This window comes from Pristiophorus japonicus, chromosome 19, assembly GCF_044704955.1.
Source record: "Pristiophorus japonicus isolate sPriJap1 chromosome 19, sPriJap1.hap1, whole genome shotgun sequence".
Taxonomy (NCBI): domain Eukaryota; kingdom Metazoa; phylum Chordata; class Chondrichthyes; family Pristiophoridae; genus Pristiophorus; species Pristiophorus japonicus.
In genome coordinates, this window is record NC_091995.1 from 67110620 (window position 1) to 67129732 (window position 19113).

General features: G+C 45.5%; 1 protein-coding gene across 3 annotated transcripts in view; it reads left to right on the forward strand.

The window, feature by feature from the left end:
• dmc1 (DNA meiotic recombinase 1) overlaps positions 1-19113 on the forward strand; it is a 402159-nt gene that overhangs the window by 72069 nt on the left and 310977 nt on the right. For all 3 annotated transcript variants that reach the window (XM_070861548.1, XM_070861547.1, XM_070861549.1), the window contains exon 5: positions 14684-14766. In XM_070861548.1, the coding sequence (XP_070717649.1) occupies positions 14684-14766 (83 nt within the window). The remainder of the gene's footprint in view (positions 1-14683; positions 14767-19113) is intronic.

Sequence of the window (19113 nt, forward strand, 5' to 3'; positions counted from 1 at the left end):
CCACAATTCTATGTTTGAATCACTCCAATCAGATTTCTGCCCCCGCCACAGTACTGAACTGGCTTTTTATCAAAGTCATAAAGGACATTTTATGTGATTGTGACTGGTAAACTATCCATCCTTCTCGACCTATCTACAGCCTTCGACATAGTTCACCACGCCATCCTCAACGCCTCTCCTCCATCGGCCAGCTGGGTGGAACTGCCCTTGCCTGGCTCCGTTCTTATTTATCAAATTGTTGCCAGAGATTCACCTGCAGTGGCTTCTCTTCCCACTCCTGCAACATTATCTCTGGAGTCCCCGCAAGAATCTATCCTTGGCCCCCTTATATTTCTCATCTATGTGCTGTTCTTTGGCGTTATCATCAGCTCTGTCTCACCACCACCTCTCTGACCCCTCCATTATCTCAGATTTGTCACATAGATTGTCCGACATCCAATATCGGATGGGCAGAAATTTCTTCCAATTAAACATTGGGAAGCCTGAAGCCATTGTCTTTGGTCCCCGCCACAAACTCAATTCCCTGACCACCGCTTCAATTGCTGGTCACTGTCTTAAGCTGAGCAAGGCAGTTTGCAATGTTGATGTTGTGTTTGACGTCGAGATGAGCTTGACAAAAGATTATCGACCTGAACCGTTAACTCTGTTTCTCTCTCCATAGATGCTAGCTGACCTGCTGAGTATTTCTACTGTTTTCTGTTTTTATTCCATCACCAAGATTGCCTACTTCCACCTTCATAACATTGCCCAACTCCGACCTGCCTCAGATCAGCTGCTGAAACCCTCATCAATGCCTTTGTTGACTCGAGACTTGACTGTTTCAATGCTCTCCTGGCCGGCCCCCCATCCTGCACTTGTGCTCATCCAAAAGTCTGCTGCCCATATCTTAACTCGCACCAAGTCTTTTTCACCTATCACCCATCTGACAACACCTCAATTTTAAAATCCTAATCTGAGTTTTCAAATTCCTCCATGGCCTCACCCCTCCCTATCTATGTTACCTTCTCCAGCCCTACAAGCCTTCGAGATCTCTGCGCTCCTCCACTTTTCCAATTCCGGCCTCTTGCGCAACCCCGATTTTAATCGCTCCACCGTGCTTTCAGCTGCCGATGCCTTAAGCAGTGAAAATCTCTACCTCTCGCTCCTCATTTATGATACTCCTTAAAATCTTTCTTTATATACACTGGTACACACAATGCACACTGATTGACATCATGTATACTGAAATACTCCATGTGCACTGATCTACACCATACACAATGATATACTCCATGTGCACGAATACAAACCATCATGCTAGAACCTTATAAATCACTAGTTAGACCGCTACTGGAATATTGTGGATCATTCTGGGCACCACACTTCAGGAAAGATGTCAAGACCTTAGAAAGGGTACAGAGGAGGTGTACCAGGATGTTAGCAGGGATGAGGGACTTAAGTTATGAGCAGAGGTTGGAAGCGTTAAGGCTGTTCTCCTTGGAACAGAGAAGGCTAAGAGGTGATGTGGTAGAGGTTTTCAAGATGATGAGAGATTTTGATAGAGTAGATAGGGAAAATTATTCCCTCCAGTGAGTCGGTCAATAACCAGAGTTCATTGATTTAAAATCATTGGCAAAAGACCTAGAGGGGAGATCAGGAGAATATTTTTCACTGTTGTCGGGTTCTACCTGAAAATAAATAATTTTAAAAGCGAGTTCGACAGATGGATGAGGAACTTTACAGGGTTGCAAGGACTAAGCACGACTGCTCTTTCAAAGAGCCAGCATAGGCGCAATGGGCCAAATGGCCTCCTTCTGTGCTGTAAGTTTCTATTTTCTATAAAAATCTACCTCTTTGACCAGGATTTTAGTCATCTGCGCTGATATCTCCTTCTGTTGCTCGGTGTCAAAAATATTTTTATTGCTAATGCTCTTGTTAAGCGCCTTGGGCAGTTTTGCTACATTAAAGGCACTATATAAATACAGGTTTTTGTCATTGGTGTTGATTACCACCCGTGAGGTTCTATTTTTAAATTTAGTTCCTAACTTCTGATATTTCTTTTAGAAGGACCTCCTCCTTTTTTTCCCTTTAGCATTGGTCCCAACATGAACCACAACAACTGGATTTTCCCCCTCCCTGCCCAAGTTCCTCTCCAGTTGATCGAAGATATCCTTTATCTTTACACCAGGTAGGCAACATACCTTCTGCACTCTCAGTCACAACAGCAGACGACACTATCTATTCCCCCTAATTACCGAATCCTCTGTGACTTTAACCTTTTCTGCTATTCCGCGCCCACCCCCTGCCTCACCCCGGTGCTCCGTCGTGCCATGATTAGCATTCTAGCTGTCCACCATGCAGTCTTATTCTCACAAATAAAAAGTACATTGTACCTATTGGACAGGACCAGTGTCTACGGGACCTCCTCCTCTATCTTCCCTTGGTTCCCCTTACCCTCCTAACTAGTGTCTGACTAACTTGATTGAATTTTTCGAGGAGGTAACCAGGAGGGTCGATAAGAGCAAAGCATATGATGTAGTGTATATGGATTTTAGCAAAGCTTTTGATAAGGTCCCACATGGCAGACTGGTCATGAAAGTAAAAGCCCATGGGATCCAGGGCAATGTGACAAGTTGGATCCAAAATTGACTCAGAGGCAGGAACATAAGAACATAAGAATTAGGAACAGGAGTAGGCCATCTAGCCCCTCGAGCCTGCTCCGCCATTCAATAAGATCATGGCTGATCTGGTCGTGGACTCAGCTCCACTTACCCGCCCTCTCCCCGTAACCCTTAATTCCCTTATTGCTTAAAAATCTATCTATCTTTGACTTGAAAACATTCAATGAGCCAGCCTCAACTGCTTCCTTGGGCAGAGAATTCCACAGATTCACAACCCTCTGGGAGAAGAAATTCTTTCTCAACTCGGTTTTAAATTGGCTCCTCCGTATTTTGAGGCTGTGTCCCCTAGTTCTAGTCTCCCCCACCAATGGAAACAACCTCTCTGCCTCTATCTTGTCTATCCCTTTCATGATTTTAAATGTTTCTATAAGATCACCCCTCATCCTTCTGAACTCCAAGGAATAAAGACCCAGTCTACTCAATCTATCATCATAAGGTAACCCCCTCATTTCTCGAATCAGCCTAGTGAATCGTCTCTGTACCCCTTCCAAAGCTAGTATATCCTTCCTTAAGTAAGGTGACCAAAACTGCACGCAGTACTCCAGGTGCGGCCTTACCAATACCTTATACAGTTGCAGCAGGACCTCCCTGCTTTTGTACTCCATCCCTCTCGCAATGAAGGCCAACATTCCATTTGCCTTCCTGATTACCTGCTGCACCTGCAAACTAACCTTTTGGGATTGTCTAAAAGAGTTTCATGCACAAGGACCCCCAGGTCCCTCTGCACCACAGCATGTTGTAATTTCTCCCCATTCAAATAATATTCCCTTTTACTGTTTTTTTTCCCAAGGTGGATGACCTCAATCTTTCCGACATTGTATTCCATCTGCCAAACCTTAGCCCATTCGCTTAACCTATCCAAATCTCCTTGTAGCCTCTCTGAGTCCTCTACACAACCCGCTTTCCCACTAATCTTAGTGTCATCTGCAAATTTTGTTACACTACACTCTGTCCCCTCCTCTAAGTCATCGATGTATATTGTAAACAGTTGTGGTCCCAGCACTGATCCCTGTGGCACACCACTAACCACTGATTTCCAACCGTAAAAGGACCCATTTATCCCGACTCTCTGCTTTCTGTTCGCCAGCCACTTCTCTATCCATGCTAATACATTTCCTCTGACTCCGCGTACCTTTATCTTCTGCAGTAACCTTTTGTGTGGCACCTTATCGAATGCCTTTTGGAAATCTAAATACACCACATCCATCGGTACACCTCTATCCACCATGCTCGTTATATTCTCAAAGAATTCCAGTAAGTTAGTTAAACATGATTTCCCCTTTCATGAATCCATGCTACGTCTGCTTGATTGCACTATTCCTATCCAGATGTCCCGCTATTTCTTCCTTAATGATAGTTTCAAGCATTTTCCCCACGACAGATGTTAAACTAACCGGCCTATAGTTACCTGCCTTTTGCCTGCCCCCTTTTTTAAACAGAGGCGTTACATTAGCTGCTCTCCAATCCGCTAAGGGTAACGGTTGAAGGGTGTTTCTGTGACTGGAAGGATGTTTCCAGTGGGTTTCCGCAAGGCTCAGTGCTTTTGTTTTGTACATCACTGATCTAGACCTGAATATAGGGGGTATGATTAAGAAGTTTGCAGATGATACTAACATCGGCTGTGTGGTTGATAATGAAGAAGAAAGCTGTAGACTGCAGGAAGATATCAATGAACTGGTCAGGTGGGCAGAACAGTGGCAAATATAATTCAATCCTGAGAAGCATTTGGGGAGGGCTAACAAGGAAAGGGAATCATCATCATCATAGGCAATCCCTCGGAATCGAGGAAGACTTGCTTCCACTCTTAGCATGAGTTCTTAGGTGGCTGTACAGTCCAATACGAGAACCACAGTCTCTGTCACAGGTGGGGCAGATAGTCGTTGAGGAAAAGGGTCGGCAGGGAGCCTGGTTTGCCGCACACTCCGCTACCTGCGCTTGATTTCTGCATGCTCTCGGATGCACTTCCTCCACCTAGGGCGGTCTATAGCCAGGGACTCCCAGATGTCAGTGGGGATGTCGCACTTTATCAGGGAGACTTTGAGGATGTCCTTGTATCGTTTCTGCTGCCCTCCTTTGGCTCGTTTGCCGTGGACGAGTTCCGAGTAGAGCGCTTGCTTTGAGAGTCTGGTGTCTGGCATGCGAACTATGTGGCCTGCACAGCGGAGCTGATCAGGTGTGGTTAGTGCTTCAATGCTGGGGATGTTGGCCTGGACAAGGACGCTAATGTTTGTGTGTCTTGTCCTCCCAGGAAATTTGTAGGATTTTGTGGAGACATCGCTGCTGATATTTCTCCAACGACTTGAGGTGTCTACTGAACATGGTCCATGTCTCTGAGCCAGACAGGAGGGCGGGTATTACTACAGCCTTGTAGACCATGAGCTTGGTGGCAGATTTGAGGGCCTGGTCTTCAAACACTCTTTTCCTCAGGGGGACGAAGGCTGCACTGGCGCACAGGAGGCGGTGTTGGATCTCGTCGTCAATGCCTACTCTTGCATATAGGAGGCTCCCGAGATAAGGGAAGTTGTCCACGTTGTCCAGGGCCACGCCATGGATCTTGATGTCTGGGGGGGCAGTGCTGTGCGGCGAGGACAGACTGGTGGAGGACCTTTGTCTTACTGATGTTTAGCGTAAGGCCCATGCTTTCATACGCCTCGGTAAATACGTTGACTATGTCCTGGAGTTCAGCCTCTGTGTGTGCACAGACGCAGGCATCGTCCGCGTACTGTAGCTCAACGACAGAGGTTGGAGTGGTCTTGGACCTGGCCTGGAGTCGGCGCAGGTTAAACAGCTTCCCACTGGTTCTGCAGTTTAGTTCCACTCCAGCGGGGAGCTTGTCAACTGCAAGGTGGAGCATGGCAGCGAGGAAGATTGAGAAGGGGGTTGGGGCAATGACGCAGCCCTGCTTGACCCTGTAAGGGAATACACATTAAATGGTAGGACACTGAGAAGTGTAGAGGAACAAAAGGACCTTGGAGTGCATGTCCACAGATCCCTGAAGGTAGCAGGCCAGGTAGATAAGGTGGTTAAAAAGGCATACGGAACGCTTGCCTTTATTAGCTGAGGCATAGAATACAAGAGCAGGGAGTTATGCTTGAACTGTATAAAACACTGGTTAGGCCACAGCTAGAGTACTGCATGCAGTTCTGGTCACCACATTACAGGAAGGACGTGATTGCACTAGAGAGGAGATTTACAAGGATGTTGCCAGGAGTGGAAAATCTTTGCTATGAGGACAGATTAGTTAGGCTGGGTTTATTTTCCTTGGAACTGAGGAGGCTGAGGGGAGACCTCATTGAGGTGTATAAAATTATGAGGGGCCTAGATATAGTGGATAGAAAGGGCCTATTTCCCTTAGCAGGTGGGTCAACAACCAGGGGGCTTAAATTTAAAGTAATTGGTTGAAGGTTTAGAGGGGAAATGTCTTCACGCAGAGGGTTGTGGGGTCGGGAACTCACTGCCTGAAAGGGTGATAGAGGCAGAAACCTTCACCACATTTAAAAAATACTTGGATGTGCGCGTGAAGTGCCGTAACCTACAGGGCTACGGACCAAGAGCTGGAAAGTGGGATTAGGCTGGGTAGCTCTTGTTGGCCAGCATGGGCACGATGGGCCAAAATGGCCTTCTGTGTTGTAAACGTCTATGATTCTATGATTCTCTCCTTCTTGCACTTTCCTCCGAAGTGTGACTGTACTCTGGAACAAACTATCCAAAATGTCCTCCCTTTCCCTATGTGTCAGATTGTATCTAACTCACACTCCAGCTCACAGACTCTCAGCCATAGTGTCTCAAGCCAGAGACATTTACTGCAGACATGACAATCTGGAACAGTCTTGCTGTTCACAAACTCCCACAAATTACAGTCCCAACACATAGTCTGCCCTGCCATTTCTAGTTTTAATTTATGAATTAATTTATTGATCAGTATTAATTTAGTGCGAGATATAATACAATTAGTTGAGGTCTAGATTATATGTAGATTCTTGGATTTATTATTGGTGACAATCTTTTATTTATGCCCTCTAGTTTTGGTCTTCCCCACAAGTGGAAAACATTTTTCTCAGTATAATTATCAAACACTTCATAATTTTAAAGACCTCTATCAGGTCACCCTTCAGCCTTCTCTTTTCTAGAAGGAAGAGCCCCAGCCGGTTCAGTCTTTTGTAATAAGTATATCCTCTCGGTTCTGGTATCATCTTCGTGAATTTTTTTCCACCTTCTCCAGTGCCTCTATGCCCCTTTTATAATATGGAGACCAGAATTGTTCACAATACTCCAACAGTGGTCTAACCAAGGTTCCATAGAAGTTTAACATAACTTCTCTGCTTTTCAATTCTATCTCTCTAGAAATGAACCCCAGTGGTTGGTTTCCTTTCTTTATGGCCTTATTAAATGTTATTATTACTTTTAGTGATTTATGTATCTGTATCTCTAGATCACTTTTCTCCTCTACCCCATTTTGACTCTTATTATCCAATCAATATGTGGCATTATTATTCTTTCTATCAAAATGCATTACCTCACACTTATCTATATTGAAATTCATTTGCCAATTACATGCCCATTCTGCAATTTTATTAATGTCTTCCTATATTTTGCTGCAGGCTTCCTCAGTATAGCCTATACCGATAAAAAGGTGTCATCCACAAATTTTGACATTTTATTTCCACTCCCTGAGTCCAAATTGTTTATGTAAATTGTGAACACCAGTTGTCCCAGCTCCAATCCCTGTGGAACACGACTTCCCATCTGTTGCCAGTCTGAGTAGCTACCCTTAACCCCTATTCTGTTCTGCAGCCAGCATGTTATTCATACTGCTACTTGTCCCCTGACTCCACATGCTCTGACCTTAGTCAAATCTGAAAATATTACATCTACTACATTACTCTTGTCTGCTTTTTCTGTTACTTTGTCAAAGACTTCAAATATGTTGGTCAACCGTAACCTCCTCTTTTGAAATACGTGCTGACTACTCTTTATTATATTTCCGTGCTGACTACTCAATTACATTTTCGGTTTCCAGATGTTTTTCTATTGCATTTTCTAGTAATTTTCCGTTATTTTTCCAACCACCATTGTTAAGCGAACTGGTCTATAGTTCCCGGGACTATCTCTCTTTTTAAATATAGGAATAAAATTAGCTGTCCGCCATTTCTTTGGTACTATTGCAGTGAATTTTTGTATAGTGCCTCTGATATCTCTTCACAAGCAAGTTTATCAATTATCTCCCTATTTCTCTCTTACATGTTTTTATACTGGAATAAATAAACGAGACCATACTAACCCTGTTACAGTTCCATTACTGGTATAACTATAACCCAACCAGACTAACCCTGTTACAGTCCCATTACTTGTATAAATAAACACTAACCATACTAACCCTGTTACAGTCCCATTACTGGTATAACTACAACCCCAACCATACTAATACAAAAGCAAAATACTGCGGATGCTGGAATTTGAAATAAAAACAGAAAATGCTGGAAACCTCACCGGGTCAGGCAGCATCTGTGGAGAGAAAAACAGAGTTAACGCCATTGACTCTTCGTCAGAACTGGCGAATGTTCAAAAAGAACAGATCTTAAGAAACGCTGAAAGGGGGTGGGGAAGAAAGAACAAAGGGAAGGTCTGTGATAGGGTGAAAGACAGGAGAGATTAGAGAGACCAAATTGAAATCACAGAAGTTAGAAAAAGGTTGGTCTAGATAGGGTGTGAATGGCAGAATAATGACCAGCTGCCATTGGAGACAAGAGAAAAAAAACATACGATCGGGTGGGATGAGAAGGGAGCCAAAAATGGCCAGAGATTCTGGTGTGAAATTGTTGAACTTGATGTTGAGTCCAGAAGGCTGTAAAGTGCCTAAACGACAGATGAGGTGCTGTTCCTCGAGGTTACGTTGAGCTTCATTGGAACAGTGTAGGAGGCCGAGAACGGAGATGTCGGAGTGGGAGTCGAGCAGGGAATTAAAATGACAGGTGACCGGAAGCTCAGGGTCATGCTTACGGACTGAATGGAGGTGCTCTGCAAAGCGGTCACCCAATGTAGAGGAGACCACATCGTAAGCAGCGAATACAGTATACTAAATTGAAAGTATAAGTAAATCGCTGTTTCACCCGACCATACTAACTCTGTTACAGCCCCATTACTGGTATAAACCCGATCATCATCATCATCATCATCATAGGCAGTCTCTCGAAAGCCACTCTTAAAAATGAGTTCTCAGGTGACTGAACAGTCCAATACGGGAATTACAGTCTCTGTCACAGGTGGGACAGACAGTCGTTGAAGGAAAGGGTGGATGGGGAGACTTGTTTGCCACATGTTCTTTCCGCAGCCTGTGCTTGATTTCTGCATGCTCTCGGCCACGAGACTCGAGGTGCTTAGCACCCTCTCAGATGCTCTTCCTCCACTTAGGGCGGTCTTTGGCCAGGGACTCCCAGGTGTCGATGGTGATGTTGCATTTTATCAAGGAGGCTTTGAGGGTGTCCTTGAAACGTTTCCTCTGCCCACCTGGGGTTCGCTTGCCATGTAGGAGTTCCGAGTAGAGTGCATGCTTTGGGAGTCTTGTGTCAGGTATGCGAACAATATGGCCTGCCCAACGGAGCTGGTCGAGTGTGGTCAGTGCTTCGATGCTGGGGATGTTGGCCTGATCGAGGACGCTAACTTTGGTGCGTCTGTCCTGCCATACTAACCATGTTACAGCCCTATTACTGTTACTGTTTTATGGGAACGGTAGCATAGTGGTTAAATTGCAGCACTAGTTAAAGGCCCGGACTAATACTCTGGAGATGTGAGTTCAAATCCCACCACAGCAGCTGGGGAATTTAAATTCAGTTAATTAAATAAATCTGGAATAAAAAACTAGTGTCAATAATGGTGACCATGAAACTACCGGATTGTCGTAAAACCCCATTTAATTCATTAATGTTCTTTAAGGAAGAAAGTCCCTGGCCTATATGTGACTCCAGACCCACAACAATGTGGTTGACTCTCAACTGCCCTCTGAACTGGCCCAGCAAGCTACTCAGTTGTAACAAACTACTACAAGAAACAATAATAAAAATAAAACCTGATGGATCAGCTGGCATTGACTTCGGCACCTGCTTCAGACACACAACGGCACACCCAGCCCAGTTGACCTTGAAAAGTCCTCCTCACTAACATTTGGGGACTTGTGCCAAAATTGGAAGAGCTGTCCCACAGACTAGTCAAGCAACAGCCTGACATAGTCATATGTCTCTGAATCATACTCACAGAATCATACCTTTCAGCCAATGTCCCAGACTCCTCATCACCATCCCTGGGTATATCCTGTCCTAGCAGCAGGACAGATGCACCCGAGGTGGCGGCACAGTGGTATACAGTCGGGAGGGAGTGGCCCTGGTAGTCCTCAACATTGACTCCGGATCCCTTGAAGTCTCATGGCTTCAGGTCAAGCATGGGCAAGGAAACCACGTGCTGATTACCACCTACCGCCCTCCCTCAGCTGATGAATCAGTACTCCTCTATGTTGAACACCACTTGGAAGAAACAAGGGCACAGAATGTACTTTGGGTGAGGGACTTCAATGTCCATCACCAAGAGCGACTCAATAATGCGACTACTGACCAAGCTGGCTGAGTCCTGAAGGACATAGCTGCCAGACTGGGCCTGCAGCAGGTGGTGAGAGCACCAACACGAGGGAAAAACCTAGTTGATCTCGCCGCAGATGTATCTGTCCATGACTGCATTGGTAGCAGTGATCACCGCACAGTCATTGTGTAAAAGTCCTGTTTTCACACTGAAGACACCCTCCATCGTGTTATGTGACACTACCACCGTGCTAAATGGTATAGATTTAGAACAGATCTAGCAAAACTGGGCATCCACAAGGCGCTGTGGGCCATCAGCAGAGCAGAATTGTATTCCACCACAATCAGTAACCTCATGGCCCGGCATATCTCACTGTACCATTACATCAGGCCAGGGGACCAACCCTGGTTTAATGAGGAGTGCAGAAGAGCGTGCCAAGAGCAGCACCAGGCGTATCTAAACATGAGGTACCAACCTGGGGAAGCTGCAACACAGGGCTAAGCAGAGAAAGCAGCATGCTAAAGATAGAGCTAAGCAATCCCACAATCAACGGAATAGATAAAAGCTCTACCACATCCAGCCGCGAATGGTAGTGGAGAATTAAACAACTAACGGGAGGAGGAGGCCTCTTAAACATCCCCATCCTCAATGATGCAGAGCCCAACACGCAAGTGCAAAAGACAAGGCTGAAGCCTCCTCCTGAGGTCCCTACCATCACAGAAGCCAGTCTTCAGCCAATTTAATTCACTCCACGTGATATCAAGAAACGGCTGAGCGCACTGGCTGCAGCAAAAGCTATGGGCTCCGACAACATCCTGGCTGTCGTGCTGAAGACTTGTGCTCCAGAACTAGCCGCACCTTAACCAAGCTGTTCCATACAGCTACAACACTAAACACCCGGTGTAGGCCTCAGACCCCGTGTTTGCACCACGGTGACAGGCCGCGCCGCGTGGGGTCACTGACCACCATCTTGGACAGGACAGGGTCACGGCGCATGCGCAGCCATCCTGGCCGGGAACAGAGAGTGGGTGAGGCTTCAGGGTCCTGTTCCCAACCGGGTCCCAGAGCCCGGGAGATGGAGCATCCTGGGTAACAGGTGCACCATTGGAGCAGGCTGGGGAGTGGAAGGAGCAGCGTGGCAGCCTAGCCCAGCAATCTATGCGGCCCCCGGCCTGCGAGCATGATCGGAGCAGGCCGGGGAGCGGAAGGAGTAGCGTGGCGGCAGACCACTCGAGGGTGGTCTGCCGCTGGAGCAGGAGAGCAACAGCAGTGAAGAGTGACGTCATCAAGGTCCAGGTCGGTGATTGCAGCATGGGCAGGTACAGCAGAAGCGGCAAGGTCGGGGTGAAGGAGCGGCAAGAGATTGTAGAGGGACGTGATTGGGGCCCAGGAGAGGTAAAAAATGTTCTATCATGTCCAACAAGGTGTTCTTTTTGAGATTTAAAGATCATTGTGCAACTTTAAATATGTGCAACTTTAAGCAAGTTCGGGGCCCAGAAGAGGCGAGGGTCCGGGGGCAGCACGGACCAGCAGGATCCGTGCAGCAGAGCAGGTCTCCAGTCGCCTTGGGTAACCCTTGCCACTGGACCAAGACCTAGCTCTGTTAAGCCCATGTGGTGGCTGGAGTGCAACGGCCACCATACGTTAAAAAAATCCACACACAGGCATCTTCCACCCTTCAAGATTTAGGTCGGACCTGGAATTTTAGGTCCATCATTGAAACTCCTGTGCACTTTTTGACGTGGAAACAAGCCATCCTCACTTCAAGGGACTGCCTATGATGATGTTGATGACAACACTAGCATCTACCCGACAATGTGGAAAACTGTCCAGGTATGGCCTGTTCACAAAAAGCAGGACAAATCCAATTCGACTAATTCCCGTCCCATCATTCTACTCTCAATCATCAGCAAAGTGATGGAAGGGGTCAAGCGACACTTACCAATAACCAGCTCGCCGATGCTCAGTTTGGGTTCCGCCAGGACCACTCGGCTCCAGACCTCATTACAGACTTGGTCAAACATGGACAAAAGAGCTGAATTCCAGATGTGCGGTGAGAGTGACTGCCCTTGACATTAAGGTAACATTTGATCGAGCGTGGCATCAAGGAGCCCTAGTAAAATTGAAGTCAATGGGAATCGGAGTAAACTCTCCACTGGCTGGAGTCATACCTAATACAAAGGAAGATGGTTGTGGTTGTTGGAGATCAATCATTCCAGCCCCAGAACATTGCTGCAGGAGTTCCTCAGGGCAGTGTCCTTGGCCCAACCATCTTCAACTGCTTCATCAATGACCTCTCCATCATAAGGTCAGAAATGGAGATATTCGCTGATGACTGCACAGCGTTCAGTTCTATTCACAACTCCTCAGAAAATGAAGCAGTCCATACCCGCATGCAGCAAGCCTGGACGACATTGGGCAGGTAAGTGATAAGTAACATTCGCGCCACACAAGTGCCAGGCAATAACCATCTCCAACAAGCAAGAGTCTAACCACCTCCCCTTGATATTCAACGGCATTTCCATCATCGAATCCTCCACTATTAACATCCTGGGGGTCATTATTGACCAGAAACTTAACTGGACCAGCCACATAAATACTGTGGCGACAAGAGCAGGTCAGAAGCTGGGTATTCTGTGGTACAAGGCACAAGTCAGGAGTGTGATGGAATATTCTCCACTTGCCTGGATGAGTGCAGCTCCAACAACACTCAAGTAAATTGACACCATCCAGGACAAAGTAGCCCGCTTGATTGGCACCCCATCCATCACCTTCAACATTCTCTCCCTCCTTCACCACCAGCGCACCGTGGCTGCAGTGTGTACCATCTATAAGATGCACTGCAGCAACATGCAAACCCATGACCTCTACCACCTAGAAGGGCAAGGGCAGCAGGTGCATGGGAGCATCACCTGCAAGTTCCCCTCCAAGTTACACATTATCCTGACTTGGAAATATATCATCATTCCTTCATCGTCGCTGGGTTAAAATCCTGGCACTCTCCCTACAGTACTGTGGGAGTACCTTCACCACACGGACTGCTGCGTTTCAAGGAGGCGGCTCACCGCCACCTTCTCAAGGGCAATTAAAGATGGGCAATAAATGTTGGCCTTGCCAGTGACGTCCACATTCCGGAACAAGTAAAAAAATGTTTTAAAAATAAATAATTAGCAACCATACTAACCCTGTTACAGCCCCATTACTGGTACAAATACAACCCAACCATACTAACCCTGTTACAGCCCAATTACTGGTATAAATACAACCCAACCATACTAATCCTGTTACAGCCCCATTACTGGTATAAATACAACCCAACCATACTAACCCTGTTACAGCCGCATTACTGGTATAGAAAAACACCAACCATACAAGCTCTGGTACAGTCGTATTTCATTTATTCATTCACATGATGTGGGCAAGGTCAACATTTATTGTTCATTCCGAGCTGCCCTTGCAAAGGTGGTGGTAATCCACCTTTTTGAACTGCTGCAGTCTGTTGGGGAGGGAGTTCCAGGATTTTCACCCAGCGATAATGAAGCAACACCGATATATGTCAACGTTAGGATGGTATGTGACTTGGAGGGGAACTTTGAGGTGGTGGTGTTCCCATGTGTCTGCTGCCTTGTCCTTCTAGGTAGTGGAGGTTGTGGGTTTGGAAAGTACTGTCGAAGAAGCCTTGGCAAGTTGCTAAAGTGCATCTTGTAACTAGTACACACTGCAGTCACAGTGCGCTGGTGGTGGAGGAAGCGAATGTTTAAAGTGGTGCATGGGGTGCCAACCAAGTGGACTGCTTTGTCCTAGATGGTGTTAAGCTTCTTGAGTATTGTTGGAACTGCACTCATAAAGGCAAGTGGAGATTATTGCATCATACTTCTGACTTGTGGTGGGATTAGGAGGTGAGTCACTCGCTGCAGGATACCCAGCCTCTGACCTCTTGTAGCCATAGTATTTATGTGACTGGTCCAGTTTCTGGTCAATGGTGACCACCATGTTGATGGTGGGCGATTCGGCGATGGTAATGCCGTTGAATATTAAGGGAGGTGGTTAGACCCTTGTTGGAGATGGTCATTGCCTGGCACTGTGTGGCGCGAATGTTACTTGTCACTTATCAGTGCAAGACTGGATGTTGTCCAGGTCTTGCTGCATGTGGGCACATACTGGTTCATTATCTGAGGAATTGTTAATGGAGCTCAACACTGGGCAATCATCAGTTAACATCTCCACTTCTGACCTTATGATGGAGCAAAGGTCATTGATGAAGCAGCTGAAGATGGTTGGGCCGAGGATTGAGGAACTCCTGTGGCAAGATGTTTGGCCTCAGGACTGTAACTATCCCTGTTACAGTCCTGTTACTGGTTGAAACACACCATTTCCATGCTATCCCTGGCATAGGCTGTGACAGTCTTTGAGTGTCTTATGTGCATGCAAAAAATGTTGATTTTGTGCCGCAGGAGCCAGGATTTCTCACCGCATTTGAATATAGCGAGAAGAGAAAAACAGTGTTTCGCATCACCACCGGCAGCCAAGAATTAGAGTGAGAACTTTACTTACCTATGGAAATTAAGAGAAATGCCACGATTGGGAGTTAATAAGCAGCAAATCATTTTCAAAAATCAACCACAAGAGCTATTGTACATCTTTTTGTTGTTTTCCAGAATGTATTTTTTTATACAGTGATACTGGCGGCATAAAGATATCCTGTCTGAGGCATGTAATTAACATAAACAGATATACAGGACTTGAACGTGGAGAATTAATGTGCTCACTGCGCCTGAGTTTAACTTATTTTTGTGATTCACAAAATATGACCTTGATATGTCCTTAACACTTACTACAGGATATAATTCTAAATCATTCACGACAGGAACTGTCTCTAATGTATTCACTGCATGAACTGTCTCGATTCCATTCACTGCAGGAACTGTCTCTATTCCATTCACGAAAGGAACTGTCTCTATTCCATTCACTGCAGGAACTGTCTCTATTGTATTCACTGCAGGAACTGTCTCTATTGTATTCACTGCAGGAATTTTCTCTATTGTATTCACTGCAGGAACTGTCTCTATTCCATTCACTGTAGGAACTGTCTCTATTGTATTCACTGCAGGAACCGTCTCTATTCCATTCACTGCAGGAACTGTCTCTATTCCATTCACTGCAGGAACTGTCTCTATTGTATTCACTGCAGGAACTGTCTCTATTCCATTCACTGCAGGAACTGTCTCTATTGTATTCACTGCAGGAACCGTCTCTATTCCATTCATTGCAGGAACTGTCTCTATTCCATTCACTGCAGGAACTATCTGCATTCCATTCACTGCAGGAACTGTCTCTATTCCATTCACTGCAGGGACTGTCTCTATTGTATTCACTGCAGGAACTGTCTCTATTCCATTCACTGCAGGAACTGTCTCTATTGCATTCACTGCAGGAACTGTCTCAATTCCATTCACTGCAGGAACTGTCTCGATTCCATTCACTGCAGGAACTGGCCTCTATTCCATTCACTACAGGAACTATCTGTATTCCATTCACTGCAGGAACTGTCTCTATTTCATTCACTGCAAGAACTGCCTCTATTCCATTCACTGCAGGAACTGTCTCTATTCCATTCACTGCAGGAACTGTCTCGATTCCATTCACTGCAGGAACTGCCTGTATTCCATTCACGGCAGGAACTGTCTCTATTGTATTCACTGCAGGAACTGTCTCTATTGTATTCACTGCAGGAACTGTCTCTATTGTATTCACTGCAGGAACTGTCTCTATTCCATTCACTGCAGGAACTGTCTCTTTTTCATTCACTGCAGGAACTGTCTCGATTCCATTCACTGCAGGAACTGTCTCTATTCCATTCACTGCAGGAACTATCTGTATTGCATTCACTGCAGGAACTGTCACTATTTCTTTCACTGCAGGATCTGTCTCAATTCCATTCACTGCAGGAACTGTCTCTTTTTCATTCACTGCAGGAACTGTCTCTATTGTATTCGCTGCAGGAACGGTCTCTATTCCATTCACTGCAGGAACTGTCGCAATTCCATTCACTGCAGGAACTGTCTCTATTGTATTCACTGCAGGAATTGTCTCTATTCCATTCACTGCAGGAACTGTCTCTATTCCATTCACTGCAGGAACTGTCTCTATTGTATTCACTGCAGGAATTGTCTCTATTGCATTCACTGCAGGAACTGTCTCGATTGTATTCACTGCAGGAACTGTCGCTATTCCATTCACTGCCGGAACTGTCTCCATTCCATTCACTGCAGGAACTGTCTCTATTCCATTCACTTCAGGAACTGTCTCTATTGTATTCACTGCAGGAACTGTCTCTATTCCATTCACTGCCGGAACTTTCTCGATTCCATTCACTGCAGGAACTGTCTCTATTCCATTCACTGCAGGAACTGTCTCTCTTGTATTCACTGCAGGAACTGTCGCTATTCCATTCACTGCCGGAACTGTCTCCATTCCATTCACTGCAGGAACTGTCTCTATTCCATTCACTTCAGGAACTGTCTCTATTGTATTCACTGCAGGAACTGTCTCTATTCCATTCACTGCCGGAACTTTCTCGATTCCATTCACTGCAGGAACTGTCTCTATTCCATTCACTGCAGGAACTGTCTCTCTTGTATTCACTACAGGAACTGTCTCTATTCCATTCACTGCAGGAACTGTCTCAATTCCATTCACTGCAGGAACTGTCTCTATTCCATTCACTGCAGGAACTGTCTCTCTTCCATTCACTGCAGGATCTATCTTTATTCCTTTCACTGCAGGACCTGTCTCTATTCCATTCACTGCAGGAACTGTCTCAATTCCATTCACTGCAGAAACTGTCTCTATTGTATTCACTGCAGGAACTATCTGTATTCCATTCACTGCAGGAACTGTCTCCCTTATAGTCGCTGCAGGAACTGTCTCTATTGTATTCACTGCAGGAACTGTCTCCATTGTATTCACTAAAGGAACTGTCTCTGTTGTATTCACTGCAGGAACTGTCTCTATTCCATTCACTGCAGCTACTGTCTCCATTGTATTCACTGCAGGAACTGTTTCTATTCCATTCACAAAAGGAACTGTCTCGATTGTATTCACTGCAGGAACTGTCTCTATTGTATTCACTGCAGGAACTGTCTCTATTCCATTCACTGCAGGAACTGTCTCTATTGTATTCACTGCAGGAACTGTCTCTATTGTATTCACTGCAGGAACTGTCTCTATTCCATTCACTAAAGGAACTGTCTCTGTTGTATTCACTGCAGGAACTGTCTCTATTCGATTCACTGCAGAAACTGTCTCTATTCCATTTACTGCAGGAACCGTCTCTATTGTATTCACTGCAGGAACTGTCCCTATTCCATTCACGACAGGAACTGTCTCCATTCCATTCACTGCAGAAACTGTCTATATTCCATTCACTGCAGGATCTGTCTCTATTCCATTCACTGCAGGAACTGTCTCTGTTGTATTCACTGCAGGAACTGTCTCTATTCCATTCACTGCAGAAACTGTCTCTATTGTATTCACTGCAGGAACTGTCTCTATTCCATTCACTGCAGGAACTGTCTCTATTCCATTCACTGCAGGAACTGTCTCTATTGTATTCACTGCATGAACTGTCTCTATTTCATTCACTGCAGGAACTGTCTCTATTCCATACACTGCAGGAACTGTCTCTATTCCATTCACTGCAGGAACTGTCTCTATTGTATTCACTGCATGAACTGTCTCTATTTCATTCACTGCAGAAACTGTCTCTATTCCATTCACTGCAAGAACTGTCTCTATTCCATTCACTGCAGGAACTGTCTCTATTCCATTCACTGCAGCAACTGTCTCTCTTCCATTCACTGCAGGATCTATCTTTATTCCTTTCACTGCAGGACCTGTCTCTATTCCATTCACTGCAGGAACTGTCTCAATTCCATTCACTGCAGTAACTGTCTCTATTGTATTCACTGCAGGAACTATCTGTATTCCATTCACTGCAGGATCTGTCTCAATTCCATTCACTGCATGAACTGTCTCTATTGTATTCACTGTAGAAATTGTCTCGATAACATTCATTTCAGGAACTGTCTCTATTTCATTCACTGCAGGAACTGTCTCAATTCCATTCACTGCAGGAACTGTCTCTATTCCATTCACTGCAGCAACTGTCTCTCTTCCATTCACTGCAGGATCTATCTTTATTCCTTTCACTGCAGGACCTGTCTCTATTCCATTCACTGCAGGAACTGTCTCAATTCCATTCACTGCAGTAACTGTCTCTATTGTATTCACTGCAGGAACTATCTGTATTCCATTCACTGCAGGAACTGTCTCTCTTATAGTCGCTGCAGGAACTGTCTCTATTGTATTCACTGCAGGAACTGTCTCTATTCCATTCAGTGCAGGAACTGTCTCTATTGTATTCACTGCAGGAACTGTCTCCATTCCATTCACTGCAGGAACTGTCTCTATTCAATTTACTGCAGGAACTGTCTCTATTGTATTCACTGCAGGAACTGTCGCTATTCCATTCACGAAAGGAACTGTCTCTATTGTATTCACTGCAGCAGCTGTCTCTATTCCATTCACTGAAGGAACTGTCTCTATTCCATTCACTAAAGGAACTGTCTCTATTCCATTCACTGCAGGAACTGTCTCAATTCCATTCACTGCAGGAACTGTCTCTTTTTCATTCACTGCAGGAACTGTCTCTATTACATTCACTGCAGGAACTATCTGTATTCCATTCACTGCAGGATCTGTCTCGATTATCGTTGCTTCAGGGACTGACTCTATTGTATTCACTGCAGGAACTGTCTCTATTCCATTCACTGCAGGAACTGTCTCTATTGTATTCGCTGCAGGAACGGTCTCTATTCCATTC